The 26,413-nt window shown below is 45.7% G+C and overlaps 1 protein-coding gene across 1 annotated transcript in view; it reads left to right on the forward strand.

The window, feature by feature from the left end:
- Positions 1-24,686, forward strand: part of LOC119164580 (E3 ubiquitin-protein ligase Mdm2) — a 58,065-nt gene extending 33,379 nt beyond the window's left edge. Inside the window, exons 7-11 of the mRNA XM_075872514.1 lie at positions 3,420-3,686; positions 4,932-5,036; positions 5,786-6,103; positions 11,934-11,990; positions 15,473-24,686. Of these exons, the coding sequence (XP_075728629.1) occupies positions 3,420-3,686; positions 4,932-5,036; positions 5,786-6,103; positions 11,934-11,990; positions 15,473-15,784 (1,059 nt within the window). The 3' untranslated portion in view covers positions 15,785-24,686. The remainder of the gene's footprint in view (positions 1-3,419; positions 3,687-4,931; positions 5,037-5,785; positions 6,104-11,933; positions 11,991-15,472) is intronic.
- Positions 24,687-26,413: the final 1,727 nt, after the last annotated feature.

Raw genomic sequence — 26,413 nt, forward strand, 5'->3', positions numbered from 1 at the left:
GTAAAAGGTGGTCTGATCACGAAAGCAATGCAAAACCAAATAGACGCCTGTGATCTTCGAGGCACTGCATGATTACAGTGGCTGCAGAAAGCTTTCAAAGGGGAATATGGAGCTGGATTAATGCATCAACTGAGAGGAAAATTATAATTGTGTTTGTTTTCGAGTTGTCTTAAGTCAGTGTGTAAGGGGCCTTTTGAGTTTTCTTAGACACAACCTAATCAATTGGACAGGCAGTAAAATTCTCAAGGAAACACTGGGGACTTAATTTAGTGCAGCTTTCAACTGTATGGTGTAACGTAGTGCATGTCTCCAGCAGGAACTGCATACTTAGAGTAGCTGGGCACAAGCTTATTTTTACAGGAATTGGTAGACTGCTCATACCTCTGTACATGCTGTAATCGCGCTGCTCATACCACTGTACATGCTGGAGTCTCACTGCCCAGTTGGTGTTGAAGCAATAGACAGCACAAGGGTTAAGCTACGCGCTTCTGCGACTGTGCTTCCTTGTGCCAGCACATTGCTCAGTTACGCCTATTTTGTTGCGACAGCTGCTGGCGTTCTATTTATGACATCATTATCGCATTGATTGCTTTGCCCTTGCGGCAGCGCTGTGGCCTTTTGCAGTTAAACCCCTTTATAGGAGACATGCTCCGGGCAGCAATTCTCGTCTTTTACATGAGATGTCTCTTGCAAGCAAGGTAGCTCGTATGCATTTTCTTATAAGCCCGTATTTTACTGTAGGTCCACTGGTGTCTCTTATAGCAGTGTGTTTTATAAAGGGGTTCGACTGTATTTTAATTCATTAAAGAGGGAGGCTACACATGAAGGGCAACTTTTTTTTTTATGTATAGATCTGAAAAAAATTTTCACAATTTGTTTATTTAGATGTGTAGATTCTAAAAATGTAACTACTTTTTTGATAGGCAGTTTCCAAGATACTCCACAATCAAAGTATAACCTGGGTCCTTTGGAGCCTAATTAGCATCTAAGCAGGAAGCACCATAGCAGTGGCAACAGTGTAGAAACAAAGATGCTTAAGTAGTGCAATACGCTGTAAATCAGTTTACAGGGTCAATTTTAACAAGAGTTAGAGAACATCAATGTTCACAGAAAAAAAAGCCACTTCCACCTGTCATGCATGTGACCCAATTAAACAAAATTTTTTGTGTGTATATTGCCTTCAAAATAGGCATATTGCACACTCATATATCTTCCTGGCAAAAAAAAAAGAATTATGCAGATAGCTCAAATGAAATAGAAGTTATTTTTCCTCCAACTTAGCAAATGTGCCAAAATTGCTATTTTGAGATATCGAGGAACAATGTTTCAAAACATCTTTATTGGAAAAATACTAATAAAGTCTTATGAAAATGCACCAGGGGCATAATCTGGATGCATCCCATCCTTATGCTTCTTCTTGACCAGCTTTCTCAGACTCAGGGAAGCTTCTATTTGTTCGAGGTTGCCCTCCGACAACATTCCTTCTCTCTAGCCCTCGGGGATGTGCTGCTGAATATCCTGGATGTCCAGCTGCTCTAGAATCGCAGCAAATGCATCGACATTGCCTGTGGTGAAGTGTAGCGCAGCTTCTGCAGCAGTAGCTTGCACAGCAAAAAGAGAAGCATGCTGCTCCTTTGATATCAAACTCTAAATCACGGATTGGAGGCTTTCCTGTGAATTCTGAGTCCTGTCTTGCTGGCATCTTGCCTCGCTGCAGCACCACTTGACTCCGAAAAGCGCTCAACAGCTCCGAAAAGCGCTGTTGCCGACACCGACGAAAGACCCTCAAGTGTCGTGGTTGTCTTGTGGGCGCGCGTATCATGAAGTTCACTGGCATCGATCGGATCAGCGTCTACCCGCACACTGCTGGAGTAAACATTGTGCGCGCTGTCAGGGAGGCTCGTGCTTACGCACACTTCACTGTGGCCGATAGCATCGGCACGGTCATAATCCACTAAGCATCCGCTATCCAGGGAAGTCATCTCGCACACTCCTCCATTGATAACATCTTCAGTACACGTGCGGCTAGCATCCATGCCGCGCACGCACGAGGAACCGTCTTCGGTTATGATGGAATTATCAAACAACGTTGGCGCTTGCTCCCGCGAAACACTAGCAGCACCGTAGGGCTTTGTGCCTCTGCCTTTCTTCCGTGAACGGCCAAAATGATGCTGCAATCGGAACTTTTTCGCACCACCAGCCATAGCAAGATGCACAAGCACGTTAGAGATTTGACACCTTCGCAAGGGCGATACCCTTTCGAAATGGCGGTGGACACTGCCTGCGAGTTTTCCTGGCCAATCGGGCAAGCGCCATTTCGATCACGTGTGTCAAGCAACCAATGGAATTATGTGCTGCGTGTGATTTCGACTTCTCTTCTTTTGCTTTAGCAAGGGGCACACAGTTGTCTACTGGCAAAGAAAAAAAAGCTAGAAACGCGACCTTTCCAACAAGATCAAACTGGCGCTGGTGGAGTGTGTACTTCGTGTGCCGTCGGCAGTTGAAGTATGGCTAGTTTACACTTCAATTCAAAGGTCCACGTGCGCGAAGTTGCTCTCTTATGGGTTATGACTTGAGAAATTAGTGGAATTTCGAAGCCAGACTTTGCTGATAGGTGCGGAAGGGCATCGGAAATGCGAAAGTGATGAGAGAGAAAATGCAATTTGTGGGCCGTTTTCGACTTCTAAGTGCCGCGTCTCCCCTTAAGTACAGTAAAATCCTTCTATGATGGAACTGATGGGTAGGCGAAACGCAGGAACCTCGCAGCTTGTGCGATGTCAGTGCAGGTTGAAAAAGACCGTTTCATTAAATCCCACTAAGCAAACGATACGTTGCATGCATCCTTTTGCAGCCGGCATCAACTTTTGTTTGCTTGGTGCCATAGTGCCGAGCGACCAACTGTGCCGCCTGCGTCGGTCGGTGACAGTGATAGCCAATGTGCTGACGGTATTACCATAGCTCAAGTACAACCAAATCTGCCCGTTCCCAAACACACCATGAAGCAGTGCATTATTGGAGATTTTTTTTAGGCTACTCTAATCCAAATAGACTTCATTTTCATGTCTTTCATGATCATTTCTTTTTTTCAGACTGTTCGATTTGTCGGACTCTTTCGGCGTCCCCACCAGGTCCAGAAATTTGGTCGGCGATGGTATATCACTAATGTTGAGATCCAGAAATCATACGAACTTGGAACTTATCGCCTCTGTTTACTGCGTATGGCCCACATTTTTACTGAAGTCTTCACTACAAATGGGCAGCATTTTTGCGACCGACATCAAGAAGTGTAGTGGCGCCCCTTTAAACTTCGTCACTCACGTGTGCAGAACTTGTCTCTACATGTGCTGTGACCATGTTTTTTCAAGTGTCGAGTCTTCTGACAGGTATTGCCCACTTCTCTTTTGTGATGCACTGTTCAGGGCCACGAGACGGAGTTTGTCAAGGACACGAGCGACGATCTCTGGTTCCTCGAGGAGTCCTCGTCAGACTGCATGTCGTCCGACAGCGAGGCTACGCAGCGCCGGCTCTTGCGGGTGGCCGCCCTCGCAGCCGAGCTACTGCAGCGGGAGGAGGAAGGACGCGACAGCGACGACTGCCCGTTTGAGGTTGAGTACGAGATTGAGGAGGAGTCGGATCGCGACGGGGACACAAAGGCCGGCAGCATCTCTTCTGACAGTGACATTGAGGTGAACAGCTTTTCTTATACTGTCCTTCTTATGAGATGTGACAGTCCTCTTTTTTTCTTTTTTGTGATTTAGAGTCCCCAACTGTTAATTTGAACGCTGAGCGAACTGATAGAAGATTCCCCGGGGGGGGGGGGGGGGGGCACCTTTGTTGGCCTGGTGTTTGCATACTTTTCTAGCATTTTGATTTGATTGATGATATATAGTGGGAAAAAATTTACGTGGACTCTGATAAGAAATAGAGAACAAAGAGTTTCGTTGGTGTGGCACTGTATATTTTTACTAATGTTCTGTTTAGTGGACCAGGCTGTCAAAGTGACAAAGTCTGGTCTACCAGACAAAACGTTGGTGAAAATATACAGGGCCAAACCAACGATAGCCTTTATTTCACGTTCCTAATATATATATTATTATCATCAGCCTGACTGCGTCCACTGCAGGACAAAGGCCTCTCCCATGATCTGCCAGTCAACTCGGTCCTGTGCTTGCTGCAGCCACTTTATACCCGCAATCTTCCTAATCTCATCCGCTTACCGAACTTTCTGTCTCCCCCTAACCCACTTGCCTTCTCTGGAAATCTAGTCAGTTATCCTGCCTTCCAGTGGTTATCTTGCCTAGGCACTACATGCCTGGCCCATGTCCATTTCTTCTTGATTTCAACTATGATATCTTCAACCACGGTTCGTTCCCTGATCTACTCTGCTCTCTTCTTGTAAATATAAACACACACACACACTACTCAATTCATGCGTGTGCTTGTTGGTGTTGCGTGCTAAACCTTAATGATGAGTAATGGCTCTTTATGGCAGTTTTTAAGTAAGAAAAGTTAGTTGACGGGGTGAAATGGGCAGGACGGTCATTGCAATTTAGTGCTGTCCGGATGAAAGAGGATTTCTGGAAGGAGCTAGTTGGGATGCGTTGCAGCATAGACGGGTTGGGATGAGGACAGTGTGATGTCTGGTGTAGTGTTATGAATGGCCTGGTGGGCAAGGAATCGAAGAACTTATAATAAATGGGCAGAGACATGAAATATTATGACGAGAGGCAAGATGAAGAAGGTTAAGCTGATATTTTACAGTAATCACACTTCCGAGTGATGCGAGATGCTGAATCTGGAAGCATGATTCTGGATGGAGTCGAGTAAACACCTCATTGGCTTAACCCAAAGCTTCTTTTTTAAAATATAAATGTTTATAAACCAAAGCTTCTTGTATATACTTGTGTAAAATGTCATTTCTCTTTGTACAGGAGGTGGGCCAGGCTGAGATCCTCATTTGCGTCAACGATGACGACGCGCAGTTCTGGGCTGACTCGTCGGACAGCTACTCTTCCGACTCTGAGATCGGAGATGCAGTGAGTCAGAGGCTGCTATATTTGCTTGTGAGACCTTTTTAGGGGCATTCTGAGCAAAACATTTGCTGCTGAGATCAAATCAAAGTTTGTGTTTTCATGCAACCTTGTCTTCAGGCAGGAAGCGGCGAAAATGAAGTGATCTTCATCGATTTTTCATAAACTGTCGTGTCTAGCGGCCACATCATGAACTACAGGAGGTGCTGTTTAACCTGCTAGAAACAGATTTACCATCCATCCCAGCCATTGCCTAGATCTCTCAATCCGTTTAGCTCCCACTATAGTTCTGTAAACCACTGCATATTATTAATGTGTTACTGTGGCACGCTTTTTGTTAATATGGTGTTAGGTGCACCGACCAGTGGGACTAGTGGCTATGCCTCTATGTTATGCTCCCAATGAGATGGTGCTGAGGCCTTTGCAGCGGGCATCTGACGAGTTTATTTGAAAGCTGTTTACCGCCTCCTTTGCTTAAATATATGTTTAAAATACGAAGTGTTTGCCACAAGGAAACGCGAAAGTTGAAATTTAGTAAGAATATGAACCAAGGAGATTACACTGCCATCTCCGTGTTCAAGTGTTAAAAATTTGTCGCAGCTGCTAGCAGATAAATGCACCTAAATTCACAGCCACATATCGGGATCATAGGCATGGGTCACCATAGGGGACCCACTGGTGAGCCATGACGCTTTGAACGTGCCTAAGCCAGTTCATAGAGTGCCATTACAACTCCGTGACACTTGGTGGTGTAGGACCTGTGGCAGTGCCGATTGTGTGGTATGGAGTGCGAGCCCCACGGCATGTCGCATGTTCAACGGTACTGCACCACCTGCTGGAAAGAGCGGTTCGGATGGTTGCCAGACCGGGAGGAGCGACACCCGCCGCAGAAGAAACGTCGCAGGGTGCAGCGTCGCAACAGCCACGGAACGAGGAATCGTCGGGCATCAAATGCAACGGGCATCAACGGCGTTAACTCCTCGGACCGGCTCCAGCTGAACAGTGCCGGCGAAGAAAGCCCAGCTGGGTCGTGTGGTGACAGTGCAAACTCGCCCTCGGAAGTGTGTAGTTTGGTGAGTAGCGTTGGCGGCTATGCTTTATGAGCTGCGAATGATGATGTTTCAGGCAGCCAGAAATGCAAATACAGTAAACTCTCGGCAAACGAAAATACGTTATACGGAACTACTGGTTAAACGGAACTGTCGCCTCTGCAATGCTTGGTTTCGGGCTTGTATTTTGCACCCATGTTAACCTCTCAGTAAAAGAAACTCCTGTTAAATGAAACGTATTTTCCCAGTCCCTTCATATTCTGTTCAATGAAAGAGAGTCTACTGTATAGAAAAGCATTTCCCTTTAGCATACTGCGAGTGAACTCCAATCCATCCTTCAAAGTTCATTGCAAGAGAATCTCTCATGAAGTGAGGTCGTGTTATGTTATTTTCGTGTTATATTGGGCTATCCATGCCATGGCCTCTTAAGTCGTAGCGCAGGACCTGAGGGGGATGTGGCTTTGAGATTGGGAAAAATATGAAAAAAAAATTCTTGAAAATTTAATTTTCAGTTTCTGGAACACCTTTTTCTATATATATTTAGAATATCTATGCTGAAAATTGTGCAGAAATGTATTGAAAAGTCTGTTAAACCCTCCTAGGTGGCAAAAATTATTGTCTATCAAAAACGCTAAAGAACAGTGATTTTCAAACAATATACAGTCAAACCTCGTTATAACGAAATTGAGAGGGGTCTTAATACTTTGTATAACTATTAGATTAATTCGTTATAGCCAATATTCATTTCTACTGACAATTAGCCAGCAAGAGAGAATGTACTCACTAACGAATATCACAGTAGCCTGTCGCGCAGAGAACGGCCGTCGGAAGGCAAAAAACTAACAAAATAATAAAGAACAATGTACCTTTCCACCAAATTCGGCACAATTCGGCAATTTCATCAAATTCGGCAAACAGCTGGAAGATCGCTTTGAAGAAAATAGACCATAATAGGCTTTTACCGACTGTTATTCATGTGGACAACTGCTTTTTAAGCTGCAGCAAGTATTTCGAGTCTGTGCTCGCCGTCATCGTAAGCACCAAAGAAGCGACACAGCAGGTCTCTCGCATCCAGCGCTTGTGCGGGCTTCGGTACATCGGTTTCGCCAACATTAGGCTCCGTGGTGTTGACACGTTCGTCGCCGTTGTCACGCACGGCAGTCACCGAGGGCACAATTTTCGCATCTGACAACTCTTTGGTTGTCACCGTCTGCATTGGCACCGACATACATGCAGAAATTGTCGCAGTTAGGCACAACGCTGGTGTCAAGGAGAGTGTCCCACGACGTCTGGGCCTGGTCCACCGCAATGCCCACTGGCGACATCGCTGAAATCTTCGGCCACTTTTTCTTCTTGACGCTAGGCTTTCAACAGTGCCGACTTCTGCTCGATTGTTAAAATTTTGCACTTACATGTGGCGTTGCCGTTGTCCATCTCGTGTCTAGTGGCAGAAACTGATGGAGGTGGTGAGTGAATGGCAAGGTAGAAAGCAACAAACACGCTTTTAGGTCAGCATCATCGATCTCCGCCGCCGTGCGGAGCTGAAGGGGAGAAGAAAGTCAGGTGTGCGGGCCAGTCAACGAGTTCTACAGGAGAGGGGAGGCCGGATGACGCGCACGCTTGTGCAAGTTGATGTGCAGACTAGTCCGTTACTTTCTGAGGAAAGGGGAGGCAGGGAGACTCACTCCCACACACGTGTTGGCAGGCGGCTCCTAGGGAGCGCAAGGCGCGAGTTTTAAATTCCTGCAGCCGTGATGTGACGTAAAATGTCGCGCCCTATAGGATGTTGAATTGACGTACAGTCGAGTCCGCTTATAACGAACCTGAGCCTGGCGCGGCATCTGTTCGCTGTATCCCGAAAAGCGCGCGCGACCGAGAATCACAGGCACGGAAAGACCACGGAGATGCACAAAGCGCTGTCGGCGTGCGAGATTCTCCCAACGCACCACCAACTGCGCAGTGCCGCATGAGGTGGCGGTGCCATTGGCGAGGTGGCGGTGCCGTTGGCGAGGTGGAAGGCAGTGCCGCAAGCTCGAATGCGGACAGAGCGGTCGCGCAAATGAGCCCTAACCTTTTCGGCAAACAGCGAGCTCGAAGCCCCGCTATCCAGCAACGCCGCAAACTCTCGACCAGCGATCGTAAGGGCGATGAACGACGCCGGCGTGGCTGGAATGTCATGTCCAGCGTGACACACCATCGGTTCCAGAGGTTGTGTTACACTCCCGTGCTCTCTTACTGCTGCAGCCGCCGGCAACTGCTCACCGACTGCTCACCGACTGCTCACCCCGTTTCCCAATGGGCGAGCAGGCCCTTGTGTCGGTTGGGGCGCATTGCACTCATGCGCAATGTGACCGCGCTCACAGCAACGAAAGCAGACGCCTTTTCCTCCAACAGGGGGGGATTTCGGCAATCCTTTAGAGCTACGAGGTGTCCGTTCGCTAGCTGTAGCGGGGGCTCCGAGATCGGACATTCCCTCGTGCACGGGAGCACGGGGTTTCCTTTCTTGTTCACACTGCTGGGCAACGGTGGCCGCCCGGGCGTACGAGTTTGAGTTGACAGCGCAGTCTGACACGTCGAGCACGTCTCGGTCTCTTGTGGCATAGGACGCCAATGGTTCGGGGAGCCCCGGTGTTACAATTCACGACCAGCCCACGCGCAACGAGGCTCGAGAGACGCGGACGGCGGTGCCGGCGGGCGATAGGCTCGCGCCGCCAGAATGTCGCCCTGAATATGCTTCGCATTGGATGCCAGCTTGTTTAGGTCACGATAAAGGGCGCTCCGAAGGTAAGCGGCAAAAGTTGGATGAGCCTGACGTATGGCTCGCTCCACCTTCTCGGCATCTCATATCGTAGGATCCGGCAATGAGGTAGAGCTCCTGCAAAGCCCGAACGTACTCGAGAAGAGATTCGTCAGGATGCTGTGTGCGAAGCTCTAGCTCGCGATGCATGTGGCGCTCGTATTCAGGAGGAAGGAATTCGCTTCGGAAGAGGGGCCTAAACTTCTCCATCGAGCGGGCTTGGTGGCCGACGAGCCGGTACCACCTCGCCGCTTGGGCTGTCAGCAACACGGGCAAAACAGAGCCTAGCATAACGCTGTCGCTCAGCCGCCTAGCCTGCTGATAGCGGTGCAACGCCTCGAGGTACTCTGTGGCACTGATGCCGTTCGAATAACCGCTGTACTCAAGCAGAGGTACCCTTAAGCTACTCGGTACGCTTGGCTGAGGGGACTCGGGGTCTCCCTTTAATGCACAAGGCAGCGAGCGTACCGCTTCCAACAGAACGTTTAGGAGCTGCGCTGCAGTTGCGTGCAGCGGTGATTGCTCCGGGGCGGGCGTGGTCGTAACAGATGCGCGCGCCTGTTCCCCAACATGCCCGTCCGACCGTAAAGTGCTAGTACACGGTATGGAGGGCGGTAGGGTTTGCGCTCCGACTGGTGCTTGCGGCCTCACGCGACTGGCAAGTGGGTCGGCAGCGGTGGCCAACGTCCGTCGAAAACGTCGCCTACGCGAGTCTCAGGCCAGCGAGCGTCGGTGAACGCGGCGACGGTGTCGGCTAAGCGAGCAGGCTCGCGAATGACATCGTCAACCCTTTGCGCTCGCAGCCACGGCGAGTCAGTATGCTCGTTCCCACCCACACCTGAGCGCCCCCGGTAAAAAGGATCGGGTGCGGCGATTTGAGCTGTCAACCGTGCTGCTGACGGGGAAAGGCCAGCGAGCGGAGAGTGCGCCGGGGACGGGCCCGTAAGCGCGCGTCTCGAACAGCTGATACAGCCTGTTACTGGCTTGGCTATAGGACTGTGGTCCTCGTTCAAGGGGGCTTGCATCACTGTGGGGGGGCCCCGAAAAAGGGATCTCTCTTGGTGAACGAAAGCAGAGGGTTGGCAAGAGGCCTGTACCCTGTGCTGTCGCAGCCGTCCGCCTTGAACCAGATCAAGTTTGTTGCCACAGGATCGAACAGGAACTAGCGCCTAGAAGGGGTCTGCTCTGAAGCCATGCCGAAACCACGTTGGGCCCCAGTTATGTGGAGATAAGTTTGCACTAGGCTTACCTACTAAGTGCAACCTTGTAAGGATGCGATGTCCTCCACTGCAGCTGCGGCCGGGTTCGTCGTTTTCTCCGACACGGCACAGAAACCACCCATGAAGCAGGATAACAACAACGGGTTTATTAACCCAAGATGCAGCACAGTGCGACACTCACGGGCTTGCAGGCCGTATAGGGAACTCCGCAAGACCGAGCAAGTACGCTTGCCTACGACGCGATGACAAATGCACAAGGGCCGAAGTCGAACACACGAACGAGAAGCCGCCTGCTGAGCAGCGCGTGACCCCTCGTGAAGGCCTGAGTGCATCTGCCGCGATGAGCGAATGGTCGGGTGCAACATAGCTCGCAGGAGAGGAGGATGTCTCATGCACCCAAAGGAAAATTGCGCTGCATTGTGACGTAGGCCCGCGCAGCTCGCCAGCGTAGCGTGCCCGGACATGCCAGTGCGGGACAGAGCCGATGCTTGACTCGCCCAGACCTAGAGGCGCCCTGGCAGCCATCTTGGCGAATGCCGATAATTATGCGCGCCCATGCTTCACGGTCAGCGCGCGCGTGGAAGCTGGGGAACGAGGTGCCAGGTAGGGGGGTGCTCTCGATCCACACAGTTCTTTGCACTGACAGCTAATACAGAAGCCAACAATATACAGTCGAATCTCATTGATTCGAACACGCTTAATTCGAACTTTGGGTTAATTTGGACTCACACTGTGGTCCTGTCAAAGCTATGTGTATTTCAGTGGGTGAAACTGCCCTGTAATTCGAACGCGCAAGCACCTTCGACGGTTAATTAAAAAATACCGCGCTCTGAGAATACTCTCAGCACCGTGCCCAATCCCAGGGCGGCACCTCCGACACCTCAACACTGCACGCAAAGGAGGAAAAAGGACAAAAGGAAAGAAAAGGCTGTTGCGGAATGTTTGCTCTCTCTTGAATGCCAATCTGCGATGCGCCTGTGCCACGCTTCTCCCTCTTCTGTCCCTGCCACGTAGAGACCTTCCTCCTTTCAGTGTGGTGTGTGAAGAGAAAGAGAGGGAAAAAATATAAAGCTGACATGGAGTGTTAGTTCTCTCGCCGATCTGCGACGCGGGGGTGCCACGCTTCCTCCTTTCTTGTCCCTGCCACGTAGAGACCCTTGTACTTTCAATGCCGCACGCGAAGAAATCAAGAAAAAAAAAACGGAAAAAAGAAGCAGCTGCTGTAGAGTGTTGGTTCTCTCTCAAATGCTTATCCGCTTCTCTCCACATGGAGACGCTCCTCCTTTCTCGTCATGTGCTGGCCACGCTCCAGCTGCGGCGCAGAGGGTAGCAGCGAAGATGCTGTCGTTCTTAGAGAGTTTTGGCGCTAGACATTGCCGCGCGCAGCTGCTCTTGCCAGGAGAATGCTGAAGCCGAAGTAGAAGCGCGTTGCAAACTGGTGCGAAATTGATTGACTCGCTGCAAGGGAAATGTGTGCAGACGATTAATTTAATTAATGACGGATGTCCTGTGATTTGTGAATAAATGTAAGTCTTCTGCAACATCTCCCTCGTGTGTTAGCTCAATGCACATGTGCCACTGTACCATGAGCCCTCCGTTCATTTAGCTTTCATTACTTTTAGTTCGAACAAATTTTCTGGCCCCTTCAAGTTCAAATTATCGAGATTCGACTGTACATATCATGTTCAGATTTCGGAAAGAAACTATACCATGTGAATACCCTTGCAACATGCTTCGCTAAGGGGGGTTCCCAAAGAAACTGTAGCATTCTAGATCCATTGTTTGCACTTTTATTCTATATTGCAGATGCTGATAAATGTGTTTTGCCTCATTTCAGAACATCGATGGTTCTCAAGAGAGCCTCAGTGGTGGGAGCGGGCCGATGAGGTTGTCGGTGAGTGCGTCCTCATTTTACCTGCACGGGAACATGGGTGCCCTGTTTGTGTCCGTACAATGAGGCTGCCGGCTCTGGGTATTTTGTAGACTTCTGTGAATTGTGAATTTTGAGTTTGAAGCTAATAGTGAGTTTGGTCGAATAATTTCGAATTGAATTTGAAATTATAATGAAAAGTGGGCATATTTGTCATTACCAAACTAATATGCACAATACATTTAAAAATTGAAACAAGGCCTGTGCAAGTGTCTTTTTTTTTTCTAAAAAAAGTGTGAACAACATTGAATAGTAGCAGGATTTGACATTTGGTAGAATGCAAGTGATAACCTACATACCGTAAAAGCCCGTATATAGCCCAGGGTTTTTTTATGTAGATTTTAGGGTATGAAATTTCGGCCCCGTACTATATCCGGTCCCAGAAATTTTCGGCCGAAATTCAGTTTTGGTTTCAACATAGCGCGGTGCTATCATCATCATCAGGTGTTTGAGCGCTTCAGCGCTAGGTGCTAGGTAGTGTTAGCGGCGATAGCAGGCATTAGTCTTACAGACCCATGCGTGCAACAGTGGTCAGTGGCCCTTGCTTCAACTTGGCGCCCATAAAGACAACGATTTTGCTCCTGTGATTTGACGCCATGTCGGCGCCGTGCAGGCAGTAGTCGGCTGTTTTTAAAAGAAAAGTTATTGCTGCTGGCGAAACGATTGGCAACAGTGCTGCGGAGCGGCAGTTCGGAGTCAACGAACAGAGTACTTATGGTTGCCAAAAGCAGGACGCCCTCTTTGCTTGCAGCGGCTAGTGAAAAAGTTTAAGCAGAACAAAAAATGGAGCGTTTCCTGATGTGGAACGAGAACACGCAGACTTTGTGCGAGAGCAGCGAGCTGCACATCTTGCCCGAGAGATCGCCCGAGACAAAGGCGTTCAGCTGGAGGATTTCAAAGCAAGCAAGCACTGGATGTCCCCCTTCATGCTCCGCGCTGGGTTCTCTCTACCTCGGCATATGTGGATCTCGCAGAAGCTACCCAAGAGCTATGGAGAGGAGCTTGTGAAGTTTCAAAAGTATGTAATTGTGTTGTGAAAGACTGTCCCCTTGCAGCTGGGCCAGATCGGCAACGGGGATCAAACCGGTGTACTTGGATATATATGCGGTGCATGAGAAAGCCTCCTGGCAAGATATCGTGCGATCGACTGGGAAGGAAAAAACGCGAATGACTGTAATGTTGTCCTGCACTGCAGACAGTCGTAAGCTACCACCCTGCATGGTGTTCAAACAAAAGACGCTGCGAAAGAGGGAGAATTAAAAAAAAAAAAATGTCGTCCGCTGCGAGGACAAGGGGTGTATGGACAAATCGCTAGTGCTTGACTGGATAAAGTCCGTGTGGTGTTGACGGCCCGGAGCACTGCTGGGGCTCCCTTTGATACTGGTGCTGGATCTGATCGACTCCGTAAAGCGACTGCCGCGCGACTCCCGCGCCGAGCTTGTTGTCATCTCTCCCGGAATGATATCACAGGGATCACATCCTAGCTGCAGCCACTTGATGTGTGCCTTGATAAGTTTTAAGGACCATGTCAAGCGCCTCTACGCGGAGTGGATGAGGTCCGGAGGATCAGAAGAGACACCTCCCGGACGGCTGAAACGGGCCTCGCCAGCGATGCTGTACTCGTGGATAGTCTTGGCCTGGACCTGCATTCGTGAGGCGCTCGTTTGCTGCTTGTTCAAAATGTGCTCCATCTCGAACGTGCTTGATGACACTGAGGATGATGTGTTGTGGGGGATTTCCGACATGGGAGCTTTGGAAGAGACTGCATCTGACGACGATGAATGAAGTGTGTTAATAAATGCATTTTATCATTTTACTGACGCTATATTCGAGTGAAAACTTTTTTTCTCGCGTTTGTTATCCCCAAATTACACACCGGAATATATGTGGGTCCGATCTATGTGGGCTTTTACGGTAATTCGAGCATATAAACTTGCATAACAGCCTTTAAACTTAGAAAAAGATGAATCATAGAGGGGAGTATGTTCATTTAACATTGAAGTGAGGCTTCGTAACAGTCAGATTTTTTCAGGGTAGATGTTTTCATGGCTTAGCATTCCTTTTCCGCTGTGAAACCACTTTCACTGGAAGTTACATACGAATTAAGCTGAGTCCCATCTTAATACACTTGAACAGGTACTTTTACGGCTTCGCACCCATCCACTGCAATAAAACCACCTTTACAGGGGCTATATGGAAGCTAATATACACTTATTAGTTCGTTGTGAATACTTTGAAATTTTCAATGATTTATTTTCAAATTCTAGCGAACTTGAATACTTTAATATTTGTTCGAATATTTCAAGCATTTGAATATTCGCTCAAGCCTAGTATTTTGTTAAAATGGAAGGGTGCTAAGGTTGGGGTGTCTGGGTGACTGCTACAGTTTAGAGCGCACCTATTAGGTGCCTGTTTGTACCTTGGGTGTTGATATGTGTCGCCCTGAGTGAACGAGTACAGTGGAAGATGAAAGGTGCATGTGGAACTGTCGGAGTTCTGAATGCAGCCATGCAGCATGGCATTTCCATTTCTTCCGATGCCGCCTGATGGTTCGGGGCTCCGCACATTGCTGCGGAAAATTTTCTGAGTGGGGCTAGTGCGCGTTGGAACTGCTTGGTGGGGTGACACGATCGGTGCTTGCATTCATGCATTGTGTCCTCTTTTGGCTTCACGCTGTCACTGTACGTGTACTGTTAGAAAAAGATGAACAGCACTCAACAGTGGCACTACAATGTCCTTATTTCATAGTCGAAATGAAGAACTGGGCATTGGCCAGGCACGTAGTGCTTAGGCATGATAGCCGCTGGTAATTGAGGGTAACTGACTGCATTCCGGCAGAAGGCAAACGTGTGAAAGGAAAACAGAAAGTTATGTGGGCAGATGAAATTAAGAAGGGATGCAGGGATCAAATCGCAAAAAATAAAGGCAAGAAAATGAATTTTTTGGATATCTAATTTTCAGTTTCTGTAGCATTGTTTCTATTCAATTTCGTAATATTTTCACTGAAAACCAGTCATTGTGCCAGCAGAGGTGGCAAAAGTTGAAGTTAATCTAAAAAGTTAAAGGTAATCTAAAAAAGGAATGCGTTTTTAAAAAAATTATTGCTCTGTGACGGCGCAACCAAGCAAGGCGATCTTGGGCTCGTGGGAAAGAGAATTTCGTGTTCGAATTCTCCACCTTATCTGGCTCCTCCCTTTGAATACAAGCGCACAAAAAGCAAATGCGTAAACGTCGTTTCGAGGCCCTCGATAGGCTGCGACCAGCACTTCAATAGATCAAAGAATTTGTTTTATGGAGGTTTGTTATAAGCAGGCTTAACTGTATAATGAAGTTGTTTTAAATGAACTTGTATAATGAACTTGTAAAAACTTTGTTGTAATGAGGTTTGAGCTCAGTGTGAAACTATAGAGTATTCTGATCATTCGACGTTTTCTTAACGCAAACAGCCCACTGATGACTGTGAAGATGGAAGCAGCTTTGGCATGGCGACAACCTGTGAAAGCCAGGAACAGCCAAATAACTGGTCGCAGCCCGGTTGTAGCTCGGACAAGCGGGACGGTGACACGGTAGCATTCCACATTGCAGCCGAGCTGTGCACCATCTGCAATGCCCGCCCCAAGTGTGGCATTCTGGTGCATGGCCGGACTAGTCACCGCCTCAGTTGTTACAAGTGTGCGTTGCAGCTGCAGAGGCTTAAGCAGCCGTGCCCCGTGTGCCGGCGCCGGATCCAGCGTGTCGTGCGCAACTTCGACGCCTGATCCAAGTGACGGCCTTTGGTCGGGTGCTCGTGCACCCGTTCGCCTTTTTGTGGAGAAGCAAAGAAATATACAGTTGATTCATGTGTGTCATGGCAAATTAATTAAGTGCACCGCTCACTTAGATGAGAAGAAGACAAAAAAAAAACAAAGCAAGTGACATTAAACGGAAGTGTTATTCAAAGAGGAAGCATATAAATACAGAAGATGGCTTGACGTACATGTGTTGAGGCAGTGATTCTGGTAAGCAACAGCAAATCACAAGGAGTGTGGTTATCAAGATAAACTATGAAAAAAAAAAAGCCAATTCCTTGTCAGGTCGTGAAACCGAATCGCCTCTTTTTTGGTAGGCCTGTGTCATTGCTCGGGTTAGTTGTTGTAGTTCTCCGTCAGATGGGCTATCTTGTCAGTATGCACAGCATGTAATGTTGAAGTATTTCGCTTGTGTGGGAAAGTTTTTTCCTGTTGCCTTCCTTTTGTGTAAGGCTGTGGTGCGCTTATTATATTTTCATGATGCTTCTTGTGAAGTCTTCCAGTTTTGCGCAGTGTGCCGCAGAATTTAGCGAGCTGTGCGCAACTTCGACGCCTTGGCCAGGTGCACTCTTTGTAGAAATTTAGCCACAGCGCGGAACTCTGTCGTGAATTCTTACTGTTTCTTAACAATCCACAGACTGTCACACGGAGAGGTGCTTCTGCGAAGCTGAATTTTTTATTTGTGTGTGCGTAATACACTTTTGCTTGTTTGTTAAGCGAGCACACTATTTTGCACTTTAATTTTGATGGTGGTGTTTGTCAAGAACCACGTCTTTTTGTGTCGTTATTGATATCTTGAAGCTGGTGCCACTATGAACTAGTGCAGTTGAATCCCATCAGCATGGAATGAATGGCATACTCAAAGAACTTACTGCAAATATTCTCGTACTGGTAAGGTCTTTAGTGGACGTGTGACATGTCGAAAATCTTAGGCCTAAGAAACCTCTTTCTTCATTATTTTTTTTTTCTGTCCACAATTCTGGATTAGCCTGGGTTATGACATGGTGCTCGACTCTGTGCAACATAGTACATCAGCCATGTCTACTACTCATGTTTCTATTCATTCCATTGCTTATGCCCTTGATTAAATATTAGTTCCTCTCCTGTGAGCTCTTGGTCAAGTGTCGCACTTAATGCAAATTGTTCGCAAGGTCTTGTTTTCGTGCTACAGCACACATCCAGGCAAAGGCTTACGTGGCAAAACCTGCTAGTGGCATTTGTGCGACCTTGCTTAAAATAGCATTCATTAGTGGCTTGGTGAAGCTTTGCATTGCTGTAAAAGCAGATGATTAGAATAGCGCTTTGTCATGCTGATAGCACTGAGGAATCCTTTATGATTTCTTAGTAGTTGCCCATGTTTCGTGTTGACTATTCCCAAGTCCACCTTGTGTTTTGACCAAGATGCCAAAGAAATGACCTGTATTTCTATGAAGAGTCTGTCACATGCTTTACAGCATGCTATCCTTGACTGCTTTGTTAAAATTTTGCCTAAGGAGTTGTCCAAAACAAGACTGTTTTATTTTTTATTTTGATTGGCACATTGCCATTTCAAGGGTTTGACTCTCTTCCATAACCTGTCCAGTAGCCACTGAAGTTAGAGTTCATTACGCTGTGACTGTTTCTTCATTGACAGACTGTGTGGGCATTACATCAGTAGAAGTGAAATGTTTACAACAGTTTATCTCAAAGGAATTATGGAAAAAAAAATCACAAGAAAGCAACACCCATGGCTCTGTGGTTCAACTGCACTGATGACAGCACCAGCTTCCATTCTTGTGTCTGATGTGAGTGTATTGGGAAGTAAACAGATTGTTTAATACATATCCATATATCCATAGTTAATATATACCTGTAAATAAATAAATTCCTTAGCCATCTTTTTTACAACTTATTATTTGCTCTTGAATGCTTGTGTGATGCTTACAAACTCACGGCGTGACAGGATTAAACTGTCATATATCTTGTCAGTGACATTGGGAGTATTGTGTGCTTGGCCAACAAGCGTAGCAGTGGCTAATATCCGATGTCTGTGCTACGTAGGACTAGTAACTTCTGTTGTTTTGTTGCAGGTTGAGGCCTGCAAATCACACACATCGCATCATTTCCACCATCTTTCATGGCATTAGCCTTTTGACTTGCTCGTACTAAATACCATTACAAATGACATTAAGTTATAGCTCATGAGAAGTGTTCGACTGTGTGCTCTTTTGCATTGGTTTCATTTGTGCATAACCACAGTTATCAGCAGTTAATGTGTAACCTTAGCAAAATTGTATTTTGTGATGGATGAAGGTAGCATCTGTGTTTGTAGGATGAGCCAGTTCTTTTTCGTCCCGTGAGACTAGCTAAATTGCTATTTACAGCCGTAACTTTGGGGTCACAACCCTTTCGAGGGAAGGGCTTCTGCAACACTTCGTTCCACCTATAAGTTCGCAAATTGCTGCTGTCAAACATCGTTTTCGTTAAGTCGCCTCCTGGTTTCACGGAACGTAACTGAAGACCTCAAACCAGGCACTATTGTCGCAGGGAAAAGTATGCTTTTCTCTGTGTAAATATCGCACCAGAGCCTCGTGCACACAACTACACTTTTCGATTCAAATGGCTTCCTTTCTGTAAGCTAGAACTTTTGTTGTGCATGACTGTCTCATAGTACCTCAAGAGCCAGAGCTTATGATTCAAGCACATTTCAGCGTGTAGCTTCGAACTTTCTTCTGTACGTATGACCCTCGTCTCATGGTGAGGTCCGCAACTCCTGTAAATGTCTTTAAATACTAGTAATGGGCAAGCTGTTTGCTTCTACATACGTGGTACTGGAACAGCCAGTTGTTTTGGTGAATGGAAGTCTAACTCCAAACTTAAATTGCTTTTCAGTGATAGAAGCAGTGACACATCTCCCACTCTTTGTTTGGGAACAGAGACAAAATAATTTCTTTGAATGAATTTTCTGTCAAGAAAATTCAGAAATTTTTCCATAGATTTGAAAACTTTTTTGTTTACAGTAAAAATGAAATTGTTTTCAATAGCAAGACCGACTTTTTCCAATGTTTCAGTCAAATATTTTTCAATAGTTGCATGTGAAACATGATCTTTGACTGCATGGAGGTGTGAGTGTCCCGCCCCCCTTTTTTTCTACAAGATGTGATTTTTCGGGAAAAGGCTGTTTCGAAACTCAAAACTGCTGCTTAAGGGTATGAGCTTATTTTCTTTATCAGGTGACTCTAGTTAAATTCATATTTAATATCACGGCACTTGCTAGTGAAGTGCTTTGTGTTAGGGTCATCTTTAAAGTGCCTTCTGTTGTGCTTGTACATTTTTTCATTGCCCGTATAGTGTTAAATACGTCATTTGTGCAATAACACACACTAATTCTTTATGAATTGAAGAACGTATTTCTTTTTGTATTCAAGAAGGAGGCCTTAGAAAATGTTGCCAGCTTTTCTTTTTTTTTTCGGCACATTGCGTTTAGTAATTTTTTGTGGTTTAACCTGCTGGCTGTATTTGAAAAGTCAGTCTTATATAATAATGTCCGAGGTGAATAAGTCGCATATAGATTTTTTCTAGAAAGTGTTTGTGCGTTCATGTTAGGCTTAAGAAATTTTGTTCCAAGTTTGCAGTGGTAAGAGTGCGAGGCCATCAACATCACATATTCTAAGGGATACATACAGGCTCTTCAATCTCCCGCAATACGATCTACCAAACCTTATATGGTGTATGCTTTGGGCATCGTGTTTGAAAGGTGGGACATGCAAACATGGACACTCGATGTCGGGTCAACATGCAGTATTTGTATTGTCCTAAGTTCTCATTTATGTCTGTATTTCCACGCCCAATCTTTTGACTTGCAACCCTTTCATCAATGTGTGTCTTTATCTTTGCAGCGAAATTGCCACTGTGCTTACTGTTGAGTTGGGAATTTTTCTCGTGTGTTGATTAATCGTCACAGTTTATCCCTGAAGTTATTGCATTTTCACTTGAAGAACCATCATATACAATGTTATGTTAGATTCCTAAGCTTCCCTGTCTGTTGAGGGTTCATTTCGTCACGTCATTAAAAATAAAAATATCGAAAAGAGCCGAGGGCAGTGAGTAAGTTTCAGTGCTGTGTTACTTTGTATTTTTTACCGAATAAATTGGTCGGTGGAGCTTGTTATACACACTGATTAGAAAAAGCACAAATCAACGCAGAATAAGGTGAATAAAGCTACAAAAAAATACTTTGTACACATAATAATGCCGTGTTTTGCACACTGCATGTGAGTAGGACGTCACAGATGCTCTATACAAAGCTCTGCGTTTTTGCTGATGTGATGCTGTTAAGAATACATTGTATACTGCTCTAAATCTCGGCTATAGTAGTAAGCATTAAGTATGCTGTATCAAAGTAAGGCTATTTTTGTGGTGATTGCTGCATAGTGTCTCATATTTGCTGCGACTGAGAAATGTAGTGTTCGGGGTGAAGAAAATGCCGGGAAGAAAAAGTGTGTGAAGTGTCTTATCTTTTCTGAAATGTCTCGGCAAATCGATCTCATAAAACTTCTTAGCATTGATTATTGGGGCCTTGTTTTTTTCTTACGGTGTTTCATATTCAGCTTGTAGATGTTCGCACGCTTTGTCATTGTGCATCATTAATTACTACTTGCTATGAGTTATGCAGAGGTTGCTGCGAGTTACGCAGTGGTGCTCAAAAACCTTTGACTTAGTTCAGCACAGCAGTTTTCAAGTGTTTAAAATCTCATTGGTCTGCTAAGTTTGGGTGGAGCGAACTCGGAACCTAGTAATGCCGTGGGGTTTACGTCCAGTGAAAGAAAGCTTGCCCCTCGTTGAAACTGTACATCGCTTCATGGCGGGCATAGTGACCTGTATGTGCTGTACACTGGTGACTAGAGTTGTGAAAACGAGTGCACTCTTGTTTCACAACTCGAGTAGAAATGTGTGTAGCATCTTGCATCCTATAGTTCAGACACTCTCACACGACTCAGATGTATATGTATGTAGTTAGATCTACGTGTTTATTGTACACTGTGCAAAGTGCCCCACCGATACAGGAAGTGGTGATTTTTATACAGTGTGTTTGATCATGAGCTCTTTGTTCGCAATGACTGGATTCTTCAAATGCCTCAGAACTCCAAATTGTGGAGATGATGTCCGGTTCAGCGTGAAGAACGCTACTCGTGTTGTCTCGCTTTTTCGCAACTTTGCCGCAGTAGTTTATTACAGAGAAGAGAAAAATGTCGAACGCATCCTCCGCGGCTCAGTTTGGCAGTTTAAGGAACGGATTTGTGTGCACGAGATGTGTGCCAGCGTGACCTATTGCGTCTTGGTCGAGGAACGGGCGCTTGAGACACCTGTGTAAGTTTCAGTTGTGTAGCACCAGCTGCATTGTGGTGGATTCATAATTTATCCACACGAGTGATTGTTTTTCTGCACCGCAACAGCTACTTTGCTGCTGTAATTTGCACAATTGCCAATGCCTGAGATTCTGAATTGTAAATATAACAGCTCTGGCTATAGTAATTTATTTCATCAATACATCTTGTATCAAACAAGTTTTTCTTTGAAACGTGAGTTTGGTAGTGGACTTCACTACTGTTATAAATAAATCTGCTTGTTTTGTTTTACCTTTTTGTAATTTCAGTGTCCATGTCCTAGCTAACGTCGGAAGAATGTGACGAGCACCAAAGTTGTGTCGTGAGTTTGTGTAAAGTTGTGTTGTCGTTTTGTGTGGCATATAATAGCTTGTGTTAATCGGGAATCTTCGTTTATCTTATTGCTTTTCTGCTGTCTGCACGTTCTCGTTATAAGTGGTTGTGGATGTTGCACTTTTTTATTGTGGCTGGCTGTCTTGGGGAGACAGTCAAGAGGTCTGCTGGTTAAGGTTATATAAAGTGTATGTTATTAATGTTTTTATGTCACTCCCCGTTTTTGATTTGTGTGTATTTTTATGGCTTCGAATTTGCTGGGTTTGAGGTTTTCAGACTAATTACCGTGGGGATATGTATGATTTTTCGTTGTCTGATGTTTGTACTGCTTAAAACTAAGTGCCGTTTAAAACGTAAGCTTTTGTCCGTGTCTTAGCTGTCCCTGCTTACGTATCACGCTCATATTTCCAACCATCATGATCAACTAACCCAATCTACCATTGTGACAAGTTTGGAAGTAATTTTCAGCTTCACGACCACAGTGACATCGCTTAATCAGCTCTGCATCTCAAACGCTTCTTATGTTTGCTGTGTGTTACTCCATTCTTTTGTGCAAAATCACTAAAGCTTGTCGCTTTGAATATGCTACGTTGCCACGCTGCTTCGATGCCATGGTGTTATTCTAGTACAATCTTGTGCATGAATTCTGCTAAGGCAGTCACATTTGTTAACCCATGTTGCATTTGCATCTCTGGTTTTCTGGTTCATCCTGTTTGCATTTGAAGGGGTGTGGATACCAAAAGATTTTGGTGAAGATTTTAAAATCTTTCTGCTGAGAGATATAAAACCTGTGTGTGGTAGTGTAATTTAGTAATAACGGAACAGCAGTGTGACTGAATAGGGCCAAGGGGCTGACATTAAGTGCTATCTGCTATATTTCACTCGCACGCCGTTTTTTTCCGGCAAAATGCGCAGCCATGTCTCCCGACAGCCGGATCATGTCTGCATCGAGCGAATCTGATCGAGAGCACCTGTATGAATGGAGGTAAAAAACCATTTATATTTTGATCGATTGGTATCGAAGACTGAAATTTTTTCATACTACACATCACAGTCATCATGTTTGCCGTACACATCTCCAATGTCTAATGTTTTTCAGTTCTTTAACGTTTTTGGTTATGGTTTTTATGGTAAGCGTTCAGGAGACACGCTTCATTTTCAGATGCCTTGTTCAAGCAAGTTAGCTTCGAGTCGCTTCTTCTCTGTCCAAATGCGAAGCAGCATTCCTTGGAAGTAGGCAGAGTTCATGCTGTAGTATGCTTCTTATCATGCTGCCGTTCGATTTCAGTTTCCTTGGTACACACCTTGTCACAAACTGCTCTCTGCAGTGCTCTCAGATATGCCAGCAAGATCTTCATAACGTTATTGCAGGAACCTGCACTGGCTGGGGATTAGCCACATGAGAACTGGCACAATAACAATTGCTGGGGTTTTACATCCCGAAATCATGCCATTATTTTAAGACGCCACAATGGAGAACTCCAGAAACTTTAGGTTTCCTGGGATTCTTTGACGTGAATCTAAACCTAAGCACAGGAGCCTCTATCGAAGTGCGGTCCTCTAATCCAGGATTTGACCCTGCAACCGTCAAATCACTACTCGGGCACCAGAACTGCTGAACCACCACAGAAGGCACCAGCATAGGCATGTACTCTATGCTTACATAAGCAGCAACCATATTGCATGCAACAGGCATGTAGTTACAAGTACAAGAATTGTATGTGCATTCTTCTGGCGGTAGCTTTACAAAGCATGGCCTTACTACATTGCTCTGCTGTGCAGCAGTACATGTTCCTTATCCATGGCATCGAAGAAGCACCGTGCTTTTGTGGCTAACAAAGCAGCAGGCTTTTATGTTTTCTTTGTTAATGGTTACTAATAGCCTGTTTCTGGTTTTGCTAATTAATTTTTTTATGGCAAGGGGACGTGTATAGGTTGTTGTATTTCTATGTTTTTATAAGGGCTGTTTCACGGCTTTGTTTTTTAAATTTTTCCAGTTATTTCCCAAGTCCAAAAATGTGCACAGTTTAAAAAAGTGCCAGACGAGCAGCTTTATTTAAGCACTTGTGACAATACTGCCGGTGACTGTTATTATAGGTTGTTGGTATATTTATTTCTATTTTCGAACCTCACAATTGGCTGGGCCGTTTTCTTACTAAGTGGGAACTGGCCTATTGCAAGGAAGGTTTATTGTTGATTGTTTTACTTGTTACTTTTTCAATTTATATTCTTTTGTTTTTAATTTTTTCCGTCTGGAAGTTCACTGGGAAAGTATATTTTTTGTTGTTGCTTTACATTAACTAGAAAGGTGTCTAGTTGGTAAGAAAGAAGTAAAAGTTATTTTTTATTTACATTGTCTTTAGTTAATGTTACTTATGTAGCATATGATTGTGCATCTGTACATAGTTTGCATTCTTTTAATTTGGCGTGTGTAATTGTTTGTATCAAGGCAGAAAAGGAAAAAGCAGTTAGAGGTGGTCGAATGCGCAGGTGCTTAAATAAGACTGCTTGTTGAGGCCAAAGCGTGTGCCTTCGTGTTTTTTTCCCTTGCTTCATTGCTTCTGATCTTAAATGTTTATGAGAAGTATGATTAAATGCAGAATTATCTAGCCTGGATGCATCCACATAACCATAACAATCATGTCTTTAGCGTGACCTAACTACATGCCAGGCATATCTGCTTTGTGTGACACTATCTGTGCCTGTCACAGCGCAGAAATTGCCGCACGTGATGTGTATGCATCGATGCTAGATGCCATCACATCGGTAATCGTTTGTATATGCTGTCCTGATTACCTACTGCTTTACAGCTTGCTACTAGCTGTGGTCATAGTGAGGCTAAATCAGAAGGCTTGAATGAGGAGTAAATGACTCCGAACCTCTGTGATACTACTATCTTGGACTAAAATAACAGCCAATGTGCTTGTGGTCTGTTTAGTCCAGCAGTCTGCAGACTGAAGTGCTGGCATCGAACTTGTGTTGGCATGCATGTTTCATCTTTCAGAACTTCTCGCTCTCTCCCCATTTCGTATCCTCTTCCCCAGGTGCCGAGGAAGGTACTTCTTGCACTCCAACCTCTGCACCCTCCTCAAGCTCTTTCCTTATTTTGATCCTAACGTTTGTGGAAAATTTGTGGGCTTTCCGCAAAGTAATAAAAAAAATGTCAAACATAAGTGCGTCCTTTTTTTTCTTTTGCAGTAGCAATTATATTCACTTGGCGCATTTTGGGGGGCAAAGCACCTTAGGGGTGAGGCTTCACCGGTGGCCGAATATCACGATTACATTATACGAGACAATGCACAGGTAACATACCGTAATGTGAAACACACGAAAAGGTTGAACAATAAACATAAGTAAATCAGTTATGATTTCCTTATGTTTTCCAGTTCTGATTCATCCTTTTGCTAGTTGGTCAGTTCAACGTAGACAACACGGACTTAAGACCCAGCTTAGCCCCCTCCTCATGGTTCACTTAAGAGAGATGCATGGATTTTTTGTCGTCTGCGTCGCTGTAATCGTATACATATGAAGTACAAAGCAATAAAATATACCTTCAGATCATATTTTCTCTGTCGGGGGTCTCGAAACTAGCGTCGGGCAGTCGCGAACTTAGGTCCAATAAGGGCTGGAGCAGTGAACAGAATGGGGCAGGGGGCGTCAATAGCATGCTACCTGAAAACATTGGATGAATTCGAGCATAACTAATAGCTGGCCTAGTTGGAACGAATTCATCTTTTAGCCACTTGGCACGAAAGAAAGACGAAGGCAGGGGTACTTGCAGAGGAGCGCAATTGAACTGGTTTATTTTTGAAAATACATCCGCTTAAGTACCCAACGTTATCTGCGCGATCTAAAAAAATATGTGGCTGATCCTTTCAAGGAATCTGAACAACATGAAGGTGAAACATGTCTTCACAGAAGTAGTTGAGCGTTTTATGGTGCATTGTTTCGCCACAGAGGCGGAGGAATGAATGTTACAGCAACAAATTGCAAAGTCGCGCGAAGAACGACAAGCAGCTCACAACTTGCAGCGCGCACCTCAAGCAGAATGCACCCTACGTAATGAGCACACAAAAGACGTGTGCAGAATGGCAACTGTTACTCTACTCTTAAAGCGCCCTGCTCAAAGACGCACGAAACGAACGCTCAAGGGTACACAGGACGAGCGCAAACAATTGCCATAATTATGCGTGTAGGAGCAGCGTGCTACTTTCGTAGACGGGGCCGTGGCAGCGAGCGAAGTGACCTTGGTGCCCTCCCAAATCACGAGATAAGCGCGCGCGCCGGAGATACCATGCTCGGTGGATCGAAACGCGAGACGGCGACCTTTAGAGCGCGCCCTACCTGAACCAGTTGCGCCATTTCGCTACTGATGACGAAAACAAGCTTCAGAGACAGAGATCCGAGGAGGACCGCCAAATGGTGCATGGTGTATTAAATCGTTTGCTGTTAAAAGTACTAACAGCGTTTGCTCCATGGCCGATTGGTTAGCGTCGCGCGCTGCAGATTGGGAGGTGGCCGGTTGTATGCCCCAAGACGGAACTTTTCCATCTTTTTTTGTTTGAAACCTGTTATATACTTATCAACGTCATATCCGTGACGGAAGCACGTCAGCGGCGCCGTGGTGGACCCCAGCATGAAATACTTTCGTGTTAAAAAAGGCTCGAAAAGACGTCAATAAAGTACTTGCAACTTCTCGTTCTGTAGAACGCGGCGCAAAGCCACTATGCCACGAAACGTCCAATGTCAAGTCCGCTAACGGCAAGCTATTTATATACACCATTTGGCTATACTCAGAGCTCCGCAACTTCCAGCATGTTTTCGTCACCTGCAGCGTGATGGCTCGAAGGGTGCGCGTTCGGTAGAGTTACTTTATAAATGTATCATATACAGGAACTCT

Source organism: Rhipicephalus microplus, chromosome 8 (genome assembly GCF_043290135.1).
Source record: "Rhipicephalus microplus isolate Deutch F79 chromosome 8, USDA_Rmic, whole genome shotgun sequence".
Classification (NCBI taxonomy): Eukaryota; Metazoa; Arthropoda; class Arachnida; order Ixodida; family Ixodidae; genus Rhipicephalus; species Rhipicephalus microplus.